At 45.9% G+C, this 14987-nt stretch overlaps 1 protein-coding gene across 3 annotated transcripts in view; it reads right to left on the minus strand.

The window, feature by feature from the left end:
• NOS1 (nitric oxide synthase 1) overlaps nucleotides 1-14987 on the minus strand; it is a 154423-nt gene that overhangs the window by 74326 nt on the left and 65110 nt on the right. For all 3 annotated transcript variants that reach the window (XM_034934607.4, XM_034934608.3, XM_063593705.1), the window contains exons 4-7: nucleotides 7855-7983; nucleotides 5631-5776; nucleotides 3657-3819; nucleotides 2798-2889 (exon numbers count right to left, since the gene is read on the minus strand). In XM_034934607.4, coding sequence (XP_034790498.2) covers nucleotides 2798-2889; nucleotides 3657-3819; nucleotides 5631-5776; nucleotides 7855-7983 — 530 coding nt within the window. The remainder of the gene's footprint in view (nucleotides 1-2797; nucleotides 2890-3656; nucleotides 3820-5630; nucleotides 5777-7854; nucleotides 7984-14987) is intronic.

Raw genomic sequence — 14987 nt, forward strand, 5'->3', positions numbered from 1 at the left:
TAGCTGGAATCTCCCTCTTCCATTTTATGTCCAAGTTCAAGACCTGACTCAAATCTGCTTCCTCCATACAGCAACCCCTGTCTCATCTAGTTTCATAGAGCCTTCTTTCTGAGCACGGTTTTTAGGTCTTACTCTCTACACAAGACAATTAGCATGTAATTCTGCTGGGGTGATGCATCACAGCTGAGGGTGAGTCTAGAATCCAGGCTGGAGGCCAAAATCACATAGAGTCAAAGATGCTCTTAAAGATCTCTTAACAGAGGCGCCATCTTGGAGATGAACACAGAGTGAGTCAAACAGTTTTCCCTCCAGCACTAAAACACATTGCTGTTTCTCTGGTTGAACATCCGATAAAGGGTGTTTGTGTAATGTGTATATTTTAAAAGTGTGTTTAGAAACACTAGAATCACACACAGTGAGTGGGGTGTGATGCCTACTCTATGTGCAGAAACTGAGACCAACAGAGGAACCAGAACACACATCTATACCTGTACTCTCCTGCTTCCCTCAGCACAGCGTAAACCTGCATCTCTCCCTCTCTTCTTCTCTCTGCTGTCCTTCCCCTCTATGCACAGATTATTCCTATAACATTATATATATATATATATATATATATATATATTTTTTTTTTTTTTTTTTTGAGACAGTCTCACTCTGTCACCCAGGCTGGAGTGTGGAGTGCAGTGGTGCAACCTCGGCTCACTGCAACCTCCACCTCCTGCGTTCAAGCAATCCTCCCACCTCAGCCTCCCAAGTAGCTGGGACTACAGGCACACTCCAGCACGTCCTACTAATTTTTTGCATTTTCTGTAGAGATGGGGTTTCACCATATTGCCCAGGCTGGTCTCAAACTCTTGAGCTCAAGTGATCCATTCACCTTGGCCTCCCACCTTGCTGGGATTTCGGGCGTGAGCCACAGCACCCAGCTGCATGGTATACATTCTTATACAGTTCTCATCGCTTTCAGACATGAGGGTTAAAAACTATAGAAAGAAAAAGAATCTGCTGAATGTTTTCTTTAATAGAAGATCTCACAAAGACCCCTTAATACAGCAGTGAAAAAAGTGGAGGTGCACTGCTGGGACTGGGGTGACCCATGCTCAGAGCCTGCTCAGAGCCCCATTTGAAAACTACCAGAAGAGACTACGCGTGGTGGCTCACACCTGTGATCCCAGCACTTTGGGAGGCCGAGGCAGGTAGATAGCTGAGGTCAGGAGTTTGAAACTAGCCTGGCCAACATGGTGAAACCCTGTCTCTACTAAAAATACAAAAATTAGCTGGGCATGGTGGTGTGTACCTGTAATCCCAGATACTCGGGAGGCTGAGGCAGGAAAATTGTTTGAACCTGGGAGGTGGAGGTTGCAGTGAGCCAAGATTGTGCCACTGTACTTCAACCTGGGTAACAGAGCAAGACTCTATCTCAAAAAAAAAAAAAAAAAAAAAAAGGAAATCCACCAGAAGAGCCCATAAACTCTTTGAGGGCCTAATCTCGACCAGGTCCGGATACACAAGAGGGTTCTTTAATATTCTTTAAGGGGTGAGGTCTCTTGGAAAAGAGTTGTCTTGGGAAAGAGACCTAAATACCAATTCCTCATGCAGGCCCAGGCTTAGATTACAGGCCGTTTTCTTACTGGTGGACTCAGAAAATTGGCAAACACCATTTCCTTCTTACGGAAGAGAAGAGACACATCTAAGAAAACCCATGTTTCATGCAGAGAAGCCACTTTTGGATGAACTCAGTGAAGCCCAGGCGCTTGTGGGAATATCTCTGCAGTGATCCTGTGTGGCTCCAAGATGGGGCTAGTGCTCAGTGGCTGGGAACAGATGCCGTGGCAGCAGTGAGCGGGCAGAGTCAACAAGTGTAGACGGCTGTCTGTGGGGCCCCAGCTGTTCATTTCCACCTGTCCCTCTCCCAGCTGAGACTTGCCAGCGTGGCCGCCACCAGCCACATGGATGTCTGCCTGCCTCGGCCTGCTCCCTGTGGCTTTGTTCTTTGTATTGGTGAAGACGAGTCCAAGGCATGGTTTGGCTGGGTGGAACCTGAAGGAGCAGTTCCCATTGTATCAGCAAGAGAAACTGCCTTTTAAACCAAGGGAGATTTGGTTTGGTTTGTCTCCAGGCGACAGAGCAAGACACAGTAAAAGCAGGTCACCACCAGCAATAGGATTTTCTGATTCCCGGGAATCTCAACTATTTGTTCCTGTCCTCTCCAGGAAAGATACTGAACTGTGGGTTGAACGTGATGTTTGCTGCTGTAGTTTTGCAAACCACACAGGAATCCACTTGTCCCAGAAAAGAAGGAAAATGGGATGGTGTATGGAATAAAGATGCCGGGGCTGGGCGCGGTGGCTCATGCCTGTAATCCCAGCATTTTGGGAGGCCGAGGCGGGTGGAGCACTTGAGGTCAGGAGTTTGAGACCAGCATGGTCAACATCATGAAAGCCCGTTTCTACTAAAAATAAAAAAATTAGCTGGGTGTGGTGGCGGGTGCTTGGGTCCCAGCTACTCGGTAGGCTGAGGCAGGAGAATCGCTTGAACCTGGGAGGCACAGGTTGCAGTGAGCAGAGATCATGCCACTGTACTCCAGCCCGGGCGACAGAGCAAGACTCTGTCTCAAAAACATAAAAAAAAAAAAAAAAAAAAAAAAAAAAAAGATGCCAGGACACCTCTCCCAGCTTGGCCCGTGTGCCTGAGATGAGGTGCATTTCCCTGGCAGGTAAGCTGACTCCAGAGTCAAAGTACAATGCTGTGGGGACTTTTGACCTCCTGCTCCCCAGTGCCCAGCTGGTCAGCTCACCTGAGGTTCCCTTTGTTGGTGGCATACTTGACGTGGTTACAGATGTAGTTGAACATCCCGTGGGCCGTGGTGCAGTCACGGGCATCGAATACCTGGAAGAGGCACAGGGGGGAACTGATTGCCTCTTCTTTCCCTCCCCAGCTCCCCCAGCGCAATCTTCCCATTTTAGGAGAACCAGATCCCACTCCAGCTGCTGCTACATTGGTGAAGTGGGCACCTCATTACTGAGTCCCAGGCTGCATTTTATATTTTCTCTTTTCTATCCTAATAGCCAAGGCCAATTTGACCAGAAAAAAAAAAATCCCCTAAAAGTAGGCGCGGCATGAAAGTGAATGTGGGAAAGGAATGGCAAATGAAGGAGGGGGTTTAGATGGGCTGGTTACATTTTCTGTTAGGTTACTAGGGATTAGGGATTAAAAAACAGAACAAAAATCAAACAAAACCCCCCTGATCTTGATAACAAATCTACTTCCAACTTTAAACTATTTTCTAAAATAAAATCATAACCAAGGGACACAGAAACTAATGCCTTCAGGGAGTAGGCAGATAAATAGGCTAAGCAGGTGCAAGACAAAAGGGAGTGGTGAGGTCTGCAGTCAACTGAAAAGTATAAGCCCTCCCTTCCAAGAGATATGCAAGTTCATTTTTGCAAAAGCACTGTGTTGGCTAAATAAGACATGATTATCATCTAGAGCTGGCTGTGATCTTGGAATGTGGGACCCCGTGACCATCATCTGATAGGTCACCATGGCTACCAGGTACCCTTGGTAGAAGCTTATCCTTTTTAAAGCTCCATCCATTCCCCTTCCCCTCTTCCCTCATTTAAGGGCTCTTCAAGGTATCTGACTTCACCACCTACCTGCAGCTTGGACCACTGGATCCTGCCCACACAGCGCGAGGCATTCCGCCAGGCGTGCTTGGCCCCATAGATGAGCTCTGTGTCCTTGAGCTGGTAGGTGCTAGTGGTTTCGATCTCTTTGTTCACCTCTTCCAGCCTTTCCATGTGGGCTTTGGAGCCAAATCTGAGTGAAGAGGAAGGGACATGGGAACATCACCCCCTCTTCTGAATTAGAAGTTAGTGGAAGGGGAGAGCTATTCCAAGAGGCTGGAAGCTACAAAAAATTCCAAGTTGATTTCTGGATGCAACAGTTTGATTTCTGGATGCAAGATAAAGCAGACACTGTAAACTCAAATGGCCACAAAGGCTGAACATTGTAGATATAAGTCAACCAGCTGGGTGGGGACTGTGGCAAACAAGTGAGCCAGGCCTTGTCCAAAGCGGGCAGCCACGGCTCCACTCCTGTCAGTTGTCACCTGACAGGAGTGGGGGCCCAGGACTGCTAAATCTTTCCAGAGAAACTGGAAATCTGAGTTTTAAAGGGAACTCTTATAATTTTTAAATGTTGGCAATGAATTCAATTTTAGAAAGTTAGAAAAATTTTTGGTTTACAAAATGGTATACAGGATAATATAATAAACTCCCATGTCCCAAGCCTAAAAAATACTATAATAGTTTCTTGGGGAATACTTCCCCACTGTAGCCCATTCTGTCCCCAGAAGTGACTGCTATCTTGAACCTGACATTTACCATTCTCATACACTTGTTTATATCTTTGCCACATGTATATCTATCCTTCAACCATGTACAATGTCATTTTGCATGTTTAAAGCATTCATATAGGCATATAGGCCGGGTATGGTGGCTCACACCTGTAGTCCCAGCACTTTGGGAGGCCGAGGAGGGTGGATCACTTGAGGCTAGGAATTTGAGACCAGCCTGGCCAACATGGCAAAACTCTGTCTCTACAAAAAATACAAAAATTAGCTGGGTGTGGTGGTGCGTGCCTGTAATCCCAGCTACTCAGGAGGCTGAGGCAGAGAATCGCTTGAGTCTGGGAGGCAGAGGTTGCAGTGAGCCAAGATCATGCCACTGCACTCCAGCCTGGGTGACAGAGCAAGACTCTGTCTCAAAAAAATAAATCAATAAAAAAAATTCATATAAATGGTGCTATACTGGATGTATCCTTTTACAATTTATCCTTTCTTTTGCTCAAAGTTAGCTATGAACATGAACTTCAATTCCATTAACATGCAGAGCGCTAATCCCTTTGATTTTTACAGTTGTATAGTATTCCATCACTGGAATATACCACAACTTACCCATTCTCCTGTTGATGGTGTTTATGTGGTTTCTTTCTTTTGTTTTTTTTTTTTTGAGATGGAGTCTCGCTCTGTTCACCCAGGCTGGAGTGCAGTGGTGTGATCTTGGCTCACTACAACCTCCACCTCCCGGGTTCAAGCAATTCTCATGCCTCAGCATCCCAAGTAGCTAGGATTATAGGTGTGCACCACCATGCCCTACTAATTTTTGTATTTTTAGTAGAGGTAAGATTTCACCATTTTGGCCAGGCTGGTCTTGAATTCTTGGGCTCAAGCAATCTGCCCGCCTTGGTCTCCCAAAGTGCTGGGATTACAGGCGTGAGCCACTGCACCTGGTCTCTTGTTAGTTCTTTAATTTAATTTTTTCCTGCTATAAACAATGTTTCAGTGAACATTCTTACTGATGGTTCCTTGTGAACAGGTGTGAGAATTTCTTCAGAGTATGTATCTAGGCATGGAATTGCTTGAAATCTTTCAAATTATAAGCAACCCTTTGCAGGTGAAACAAAAGCACTTCTGGGGAACAGATGTGACCTATGGGTAGCCAGTTTTAAGCCTCTGTGTATGGCAGAGGCCTTGTGCCTTGGCCTTGGTTTGCAAAGTTGGGGCTGACATCTTTCTCTCCAGCATTCGATAACTCACCTCGGGCTCCCCGGAATTGACACACACTTGCCTTTTAATTGATGAATAGTATTGATCAATAAACTCTTTGGCGAGAGGGAAGAGCTGTTCTTTTGTGCGGACATCTTCAGGCCTCCTTGCATGCTGAGAAGGATGCATGATGGAGCCCATGCAGATGTACTCAGTGCATCCCGTTTCCTGGAAGATCAAGAGATTTGGGGTACTGCTTGGTTTTACCCAAGAGTGGCAGGTGTTAGGCTGTGGGCTTGGATCTCGTACTCATGGTTGAGTTTATCTGGCCCTTAATTCCCAGAGGCAGTTTCTCAAGTACCAGCTTCAAATCCTTGCTGGATATGGTCATAGTCATGTTAAGGAACAATAAGTAGCATTTTAAGGTTCCTAAAGTATTTGCTCTACTCATCTTGGGAACAGAAGCTTTTTGACTAGGAATCAGAATCATTGGTACTAAAATCTGAAATATTTTTAGATTTTGCATGATGATCAAGGAGGAACTAATAGAGTGGCTACAGTAACTCATTTGAATGCATCTATGATAGACTGATTGCAAAATAGGACCCTAATTTTTCCCCTCCCTGTATTCACACCCTTTGAGATGTGGCTTTACAGTAATTCTCCACGAAGAAGTGGAACCTATCCCTTAACCCCTTGACTCTGGGCTGGTTTTGACCCTTAGGATGTGGCAGAAATGACCTTGTGACAACTCTGAGTCTAAGCCTCAAGAGTTCTTGCATGTTTCTGCTCATTCTCTTAGAACCCTGCAACTACATGTGAACAAGCCCAAGCTAGCTTGCTGGAAGAGGAGAGACCACATGGAACAGGGTTGAGTTATCTCAGCCAGGACCATCCTAGACCACCCTGACCTTAGCTGACCCCTCAGATGTAACTACAGATGCATGAGAAAGCCTCACCAAAATCAACAGAGTCTGGACCAGATCAATCACTGATCTACCCAGCCAATCCGTAGACTTTTGAAAAATAATACATAGTTTTAATAGTTGTTTTCAGCCACTAAGTTTCAGGGCAATTTGTTACATTGTAATAGCTTGCAAATACCATTCTTCCAAGAGGCCCAGGTTCAACAAAAATTTAAAGCAATATAATGGTTTGTTGACTATTAAAAATATGAAATAAAAATACTGAGGACACACTGTGAAATCAAGGAAGGGTTTGTTTAATACTCCACCAGTGGTCAGACTGTGAGAGACAGAGATGATATTCACAAGCAGCAACTCTCCTTAGATTCTTTTGTGTACTGGGTTCACAAATAAAAAGCATTTACATAAGAGAGTGAGAATCCACCAGTGGTTCTCAAACAGGGGTGAATTTCTTGCCCAGGGAATGTTAGGTAATGTCTTGGAGACTGTAAGAGTTGAAGAAGGAAGAAAGAAACATGAAAAGTGGCTTAACAGTCAGAGACAGGTTTATTTTAAAGAATAAACCTGAGAGGGGCTTCTGGCCAAGTTAGGTTAGGAGCACTCTTTATTGTTTTTCTTTAAGTTCGGGATACACGTGCAGAACGTGCAGGTTTGTTACATATGTATACATGTGCCATGGTGGGCACCTATCAACCCATCATCTAGGTTTTAAGCCCCACATGCATTAGGTGTTTGTCCTAATGAGGAGCACTCTTTTTTACAGACTAAGAGTATTTAAGGGTTTAGGGTGGTAGAGCTTATCACAAGCTTGGAATGTTTCTGTGTCTCTTTGTCTTGCTTATCTGGGAGGGAGAGTTTTTGTGTCTGTTCCCATATATTTTCTTGCAGCTGCAGGCATACCCCGCAAGTCTGCTTTTAGCTTCCCTATCTTTGCGCATCTAAAGGGAAAGGAATATGCTTATTAAGGCCCACTGTTTTACTGGAGCCCATTGTATGAGTTTGAAGTTTGGTGGTTACCCAAGAGACTTTCCCCCCTCCCTGTGTGCCCGAGCTGTCTTATCTGTGTTTTACTATCTGCTTTTTCTGGCTGCTTGTTGTTAGAAGGGAGGTGATTTCCTTGAAATACATGAAGTTAGAAAGGGAGCTGGAACTTAAAATGGCAGTGTTTGCCCAAGATGGCAGTGCTCCTGCTCTGTCAGAGACATTTTTGGTTGTCACAACCTGGAAGGGGGCGTACTGACATCTAGGGGGTATGGGTCAGGGGTGGTGCTCAACACCCTACAACAGAGGACAGCCCCCACAACAAAGACTTATCCGACTCCAAATGTGGATAGTGATGAAGCTGCCACCCTCTCATCTACACCCTGCTGGGATACTTACCAATGTGCTCTTAAGGTGGAGGGTGTCAGTGAGAACCACCTCAGTCTCCCAGTTCTTGACCTTGAGGAAGCGTGGACACTTGGAGGGGCTGCCATTCTTTGTGGGGGACTGTTTTCCTGAGGCAGGGGGCTGCAGGAGAGAATGAAGGTGGAAGATGAGGCAGGGCCTTGAGTGGACTGTAACATTGTCTCCACAGAGGCTGGGAGAGCCATTGTTCTTCCTGGGATCTGCCTTGAGTGACCAACTGTCTACATCCAGAGTAAGATCCAGCCCTTCCTGCTTGACATGTACAAGGTTCCTGGGAACCTGATTTCCCCACCTACATGGAAAGAAACACCATGGAAGAGCCTCTAGGATTCTGCTCTGGGGAGAGGGGTCAGGAACTCAAAGGTGGTCTCTCTGGTTCAACAGGGTCTGACACACTGAGGAAGGACTCAGTGAATATTTGTTGAATGAATACATGACTGAAAGGACACCATCAGCCTCTTTGAATGATAATAGCCCCCAGCACCGAGGCATCAAACCTAAAGCTGGGTCGATTTACTTGGATTTCTAGGCCTTTCTGTGACAGTCCAAACTCACCATTTCTGGCGAGTACTGAGAAAACAGAAAGATTTAAATTGAAAAATTTTGGGCCAGGCACAGTGGCTCACACCAGTAATTCCAGCACTCTGGGAGCCCGAGGTGGGCGGATCACTTGAGATCAGAAGTTCGAGATCAGCCTGGCCAGCTTGGTGAAACCTTGCCTCTATTAAAAAATACAAAAATTAGCCAGGTGTGGTAGTGCACACCTGTAATCTCAGCTACTTGGGAGGCTGAAGCAGGAGAATCACTTGAACCCGAGAGGCAGAGGCTGCAGTGAGCCAAGATTGCACCACTGCACTCCAGCCTGGGAGACAGAACGCGACTCCATCTCAGAAAAATAATAATGACATAAAATAAAATAAATTGAAAAAATGTGAAGCAAAGAATATTGTCCCCAAATTTCTGGGGGACTTTTAAAACTTCCAGGCTTTTTCCTGCCTCAGGGCCTTTGCACTTACCGTCCCCTCTGTCTTGAACACCTACATGGAAAGAAACCATGGAAGAGCCTCTTTATGGGGACCTTTAGTCCCCCATTTGTCTTCACTCTGCAAATGATTTGGCTAGTAGGTGAGTGGGGATAAATCTCAGGCTGACCAGTGTTGGCCCATTCACTGTAGACCTCACTGATAAGGATTACATCTGTCTTTTTTTTTTTTTTTTTTTTTGAGATAGGGTCTTGCTCTGTCACATAGGCTGGAGTGCAGTGGTGCAATCATAGCTCACTGTAGCCTTGACCTCCTAGGCTCAAGCAATCCTTCCACCTCACCCTCCCAAGTAGCTGGGACTACAGGTGCATGCCACCATGCCCAGCTAATTTTTTATATATTTTGTAGAGACAGGGGTCTCACCATGTTGCCCAGGCTGGTCTTGAACTCCTAGACTCAAGTAATCCTCCTGCCTCAGCCTCCCAAAGTGTTGGGATTACAGGTGTGAGCCATCGTGCCTGGCCTAGGATCACATCTGTCTTGGATGCTCCTGGGTTATTGTCTACCTGCCTGGGCACAGGCACACACATGCATCAGGCAAGCATTGGTCACTTAGTAACTCTAAGGGAGGGGCAGCAGGTGCACCCTGATGCGAAAGCCAAGCAAGATCAGGGAGAAGATGAGCCAATGTTAAGTGACACTCATGCAAAGAGTACATCAGTGCACAGTGGCCTTGAGGCAGGGCATTCATACATTCAATTAGCATTTATTGAGCACCTATTATAATACATGCTCAATAAATAGGCACTGGGGATTCAGCAGTGAAGAAGACAGACAGGGACCTTGCCCTCTGGAGTGTTATGTGGTAGAGGTGGAGATAAACAGTAAGTAAACTAATATAGGGTCAGTATAATTCCAGGTGATGATAAGAATAGAAAATGGGGAGGTGACTGTAACTAAGTGGAGGGGAGAAGGGCAAGTGCAAAGGCACTGACGTGGGAATGAACTTGTTAAGTTCAAAGGACCAGCAAGGAGGTTGAGTGTGGCTGGAGTGTATGCATGAGGGCAAGTGTAAGGAGATAAAATCAGAAAGGAGGCAGGGCACTCATCTCACTGGCTTGGAGGAGCTCAGCCTGGTGAGGGTAGCTGTGAATTATGAACAAATGAGCTGGATCAAAGTCCAGGATAGAAGTCACAGAGAACTGCGAAGGACTAATACTGAAAACTAACATTAAATGAGCACTGATTATGTGCCAAGCAACAACCTTATTATCTCCATTTTACAGATTAGGAAACTGAGGCACAGAGAGGTTAAGTTGCCCAAGATTGTAGAGCTAATAAGCTGAAGAAAGGAGTCCAATCCAGGCAGTCTGGCTCCCAAACCATGCCCTTAACAGCTTGACTATCCTGCCTCCTGGCCATTAAGAATAATTCATTCATTTAACATATGCTTATTGAGTAGTTCCTATGTGCCAGGTGAGGCAGCAGAGACCAAGACTATAGTGACAAGCTAGATGGATGTGATCTCTGCTCCCATGGAGTCACAGTCCTGTAGGGGGTGATGAAAACTGAATGAGCCATTGCAATCGATTTAGCACAATGGATGCCATTACATGGGACCTTGGCAGCACAGGGGAGGTGGGAGCACATAGAAGACACATCTAACTTCTAGATCGAGACCAGAAGATGAGTATGTGCTAGCCAGGCAAGGAAGAGGAAGCAAGGTCTTACAGGCAGAGAGAACAGATCATGCAGAGGTCCTGAGTTAAGAGAACTATCATGGCCACCTTTGCAGCCAGTGGAATAAGAGTTCTGAGTTCTGTGTTAAAGCATTCATGGCGCCATGTTGGAGCCTGGGGAACAGGAGGTGGGGAAGAGCGTGCCACTGTTAAAGACTGCTCCGGAAGAGTGCAGGCTGTGGCAGCACAGGGAACACATGGAAGGTGCTAGGATTCATAATCTTCCACGTCTCCCGGCCCTCACCAGATCTGGTCCTCCTCAGTGCCGGGCGCTACCAACCATCTGTGCAGGACAAGCCACAGGTGGGAGCTATCTTAATCATCAGCCTCTTCTCTATCTCCCACACCCAACTCATCACTGACTCTCCCCCATTTTAGCTTTTTAACTAGCTCTAGAATCCATTCACTCCTCTCCCCTTCCACTGGCCAGCACCCTGACTAAGTCATCTCTTACTTGGATGATCATAGTCACCCCCTAAATGTTAGCCATTATTTATTATTATAAATGTTATTATTATGTGACTACTAGCCCAATTTACAGTATTAGAAGTATAAGTATTTCTTGTAGTACTGCAATACTTCTGCAAGTATTATTACTTGTATCACTTGTATATTATTACTTGTATTATTACTACTTGTATTATTACTTGTATTACTATTATTACTTGTATTATTATTACTTATATTATTACTTGTATTACTATTATTATTACTTCTGCAAGTATTACTACTACACTACCACACTGGGAGCATGATAAAGGTTTGGGTGAGTTCTTTCCTTTGTTCCTCATTTATACTTTCTAGCCTGTCTAAGTTATTGTGCCCATGTTTCCCTAGGAAGTTGGATACAAACAACCCCACTTTGTTCAAACGTCTGGCCAGGCACCCTAAACACTTCTTTAAGATCCTGTCTCCCCTCCTGTGTCTTCCAGGAGGAGTCTTGGAGGTGATGAAAGTCACATCTGGGCAGGGCTTTGTAGTAAACACATCCCTCTGATTGTGCCCACAACCTGTATCATTGAGAAAAAAACCAAATAATCCTACCTTGCCCACAGGAAGGCACCCCAGCCATTCTCCCTACATACCCAGTTTCACTCAGCCAGTTTAGAAACCCTCTCGGCCACCCATGTGAACACTGTAGAGGCTGAGGAGCAGCTGAAATCCCAGGGCGGGGATGACAGATGTGGTGATGACATCGGGTCTGGGCCCAGGACTCAGAGGGTGGGGGGCCAGGCGTGAGGAGGGGGAGCAGGGTGTGGCCTGTGGGCAGCAGCCGACAGTCTTCATCGCCAGGGAGGGGGAGGAGTGAGATAACAGGACTAATAAAAGAGGCCATCTGTTGAGGTCCCAGATGTGCGAGGGGTGGTCGTTACGAGTCAAGTAATTGGCTGCCCGAGTGCGAGCCGTGCCACCCTCCGCCCTGGGTTTCACTGGATTGCACACTTGAAACCAGGCATTAGGAGGCTTCTGGCAGGGCTGTTGTACTTGGCGCTTTGATGTTTTAATTAGCCAGCAGCAATATTAGATGACTCAGGAGGGGAGAAACGGGGAGATTAATATAGCAGTCAGGGGCCCTGCATGCAGGATGCAAATGACTATTCTGAGTGGGCACCAAAGTTCTCCTGGTCAAAATGCAGATTAGCAGCACTTGTGAGTTATTATGTTGGGCACAGGGCACAAGCGGGCTTTGGGCTGTGGCTACATACTCCCTTTTCTGGCTTTATGTCTGCAGTGGGGACAATGGAAGCTTTTAGGTGGGAGGAGACATTGGCTCGCTCTTTGTGGACCCCTGGGACACCCGCCCCTAAGTGTGCAAAGGAGGCCATGATCTCATGGGCATTTTCATAGCCTTGTCAACACCTCTTTGCCTAGGAAGCTTGCAGAGGCCCTGAAGGAATGAAAGGAAATGGTCCTGCAGCCAGGCTCAAAAGGAGGCAGGGAGGTGCGGTCATGTCAGCCTGGACTCCGGAGCTGAGAATGCCACTTCCAAGGACTGCTGAAGCTCTGATTCCTTTTCCCCTCTCCTTTTCTCCCTTCTTTCTCCCCTTCAACAAGTGCATATTGAGCACCTACTATATTTTGGGGACTAGTATTCTAGGACTCAGCAGCCACTGAATGACTCTCATCCCACAACTGGGAAAAGCATCTTACAGCTGCTTCTTCTAAAGCAGAGATCTGCAGACGGCGTGGCCCACTGTCTGTTTTTGTACAGCTTCTGAGCTAAGAAGGATTTTTTCCATTTTTGGGTTATTGAATGCAAAAATCAAAAGGAGAATACTTTGTGACACACAAAAGTTATATGATGTTCAAATGTTAGTATCCATAAATAAAATTTCATTGGGGCTCATTTGAGTCCATATAGCATGTGGCAGCTTTGACATGACAATGTCAGAGCTGGCTAGTATTTTGATAGAGTCCAAGGCCATGTGGCCCACAAAGCCAAAAATATTTATCTTGTCCTTTAGATAAAAGGTTTGTGGATGCCTGATGTAAAGGGTTGAATTCCAGTGGCTGACCCCGATCACTGAGTTTGCTCAAATGCTGTCATGTTAGAGATCTTTCCTGATCATTCTTTTTTTTTTTTTTTTTTGAGATGGAGTCTCACTCTGTCGCCCAGGCTGAAGTGCAGTGGTGTGGTCTTGGCTCACTGCAACCTCCATCATCTCCTGGGTTAAGTGATTCTCCTGCCTCAGCCTCCTGAGTAGCTGGGATTACAGGCATGCGCCACCATGCCTGGCTAATTTTTCTATTTTTTTTTTTTTCAGTAGAGACGAGGTTTCACCATGTTGGCCAGGCTGGTCTCGAACTCCTGACCTCAGGTGATCTGCCCACCTCAGCCTCCCAAAGTGCTAGGATTACACATGTGAGCCACTGTGCCGGCTGTGATCATTCTTTAAAGCAGTGTCACTTCCTTGTCATTCTCTGCCCCCAATCACCCTTACCATGCTTTGTTTTCCCCATAGCACTTAACACTACCTGTGGTCATCATGAGCATATATGTACCTGGACATGTATGTGCATACCTACATTTCTATATCTTGTAGATATAGATTTACATTTACCTATATAGGCATTTAGATAATACTTGTTTTCTGCCTACCCACTGTTCAGTTTGTTCTATCCCTGAAACAGTGCCCAGCACACAGTATATGTTCAATAAACATATGAGATCTGCATGAGACTGCATTCTGTCCTTCCTCCAAATTTATTTGAAGCCTGTGATAGTTAATATTGAGTGTCAACTTCATTGGATTGAAGAATGCAAAGTACTGTCCCTGAGTGTGTCCGTGAGGGTGTTGCCAAAGGACACTAACATCTGAGTCAGTGGACTGGGAAAGGCAGACCCACCCTCAATGTGGGTGGGCACAATCTAATCAGCTGCCAGTGCATCCAGAAGAATAAAAGCACCAGAAGAACGTAAAAAGACCAGACTGGCTTAGCCTCCGAGCCTACATCTTTCTCCCGTGCTGGATGCTTCCTGCGCTTGAACATTGGACTCCAAGTTCTTTAGCTTTGGGACTCGGGCTGGCTTCCTTGCTCCTCAGCTTGTAGATGGCCTATTGTGGACCTCACCTTGTGTTCGTGTGAGTTAATACTCCTTAATAAACTCCCCTTTATATATACATCTATCCTATTAATTCTGTCCCTCTAGAGAACCCTGACTAATACAAAGCCCTAACCTCCATCCCCCACCCCCATGTGATTTTGTTGGGAGATAGAACTTTTAGGAGATAATGAAGGTTAAACAAGATCATAAGGGTGAGGCCCTAATCTGATAGGATTGGTGGCCTTATATGAAAAGGAAGAGAGAGCTCTTTCTCTTTGTCTGCCATGTGAGGACACAGAGAAGGCAGATGTCTGCAAGCTGACAAGAAAGCCCTCTCCAGAACCTGACCATGCTGGCACCATGATCTTGGACTTCCAACCCCCAGAACTGTGAGCTGTAAATTTCTGTTGTCTAAGCCACCCAGGCAATGGTCCTTTGTGATTAAAACCTGAGCAAACTAACACAAGGTCTAAAAAGTTTCAACACTATAGAGTTCCTTAAATGCTAAGCCAAGGATGTTGGCCTTGATTTCATAGAGTGAGTGATCTTATCTCAGCTGGATTTTAGGAAAGACATGATTGCAAGGATTGCAAGAGGGAGAGGGTCAAGGCAGAGAGACCCATGAGGAGGATGGTACAATGAGGCCAGGAGTAGCCATGGGGTTGGAATGCAGCTGCAGGGGCAGCAGGACTGGAAGCAGGGAACTGAAGGTTGGGGGCTCTGGAAGTGGAACTGAGAGTCTCTGGGTAGGAGAGGATCGGGGCAAAGGATAAAGTCAACATGGATTGGGTAAGTGGAAGGATGGTGGGCTTTTTTTTGAGATAGAGTTTTGCTCTT

Source organism: Pan paniscus, chromosome 10 (genome assembly GCF_029289425.2).
Source record: "Pan paniscus chromosome 10, NHGRI_mPanPan1-v2.0_pri, whole genome shotgun sequence".
NCBI lineage: Eukaryota > Metazoa > Chordata > Mammalia > Primates > Hominidae > Pan > Pan paniscus.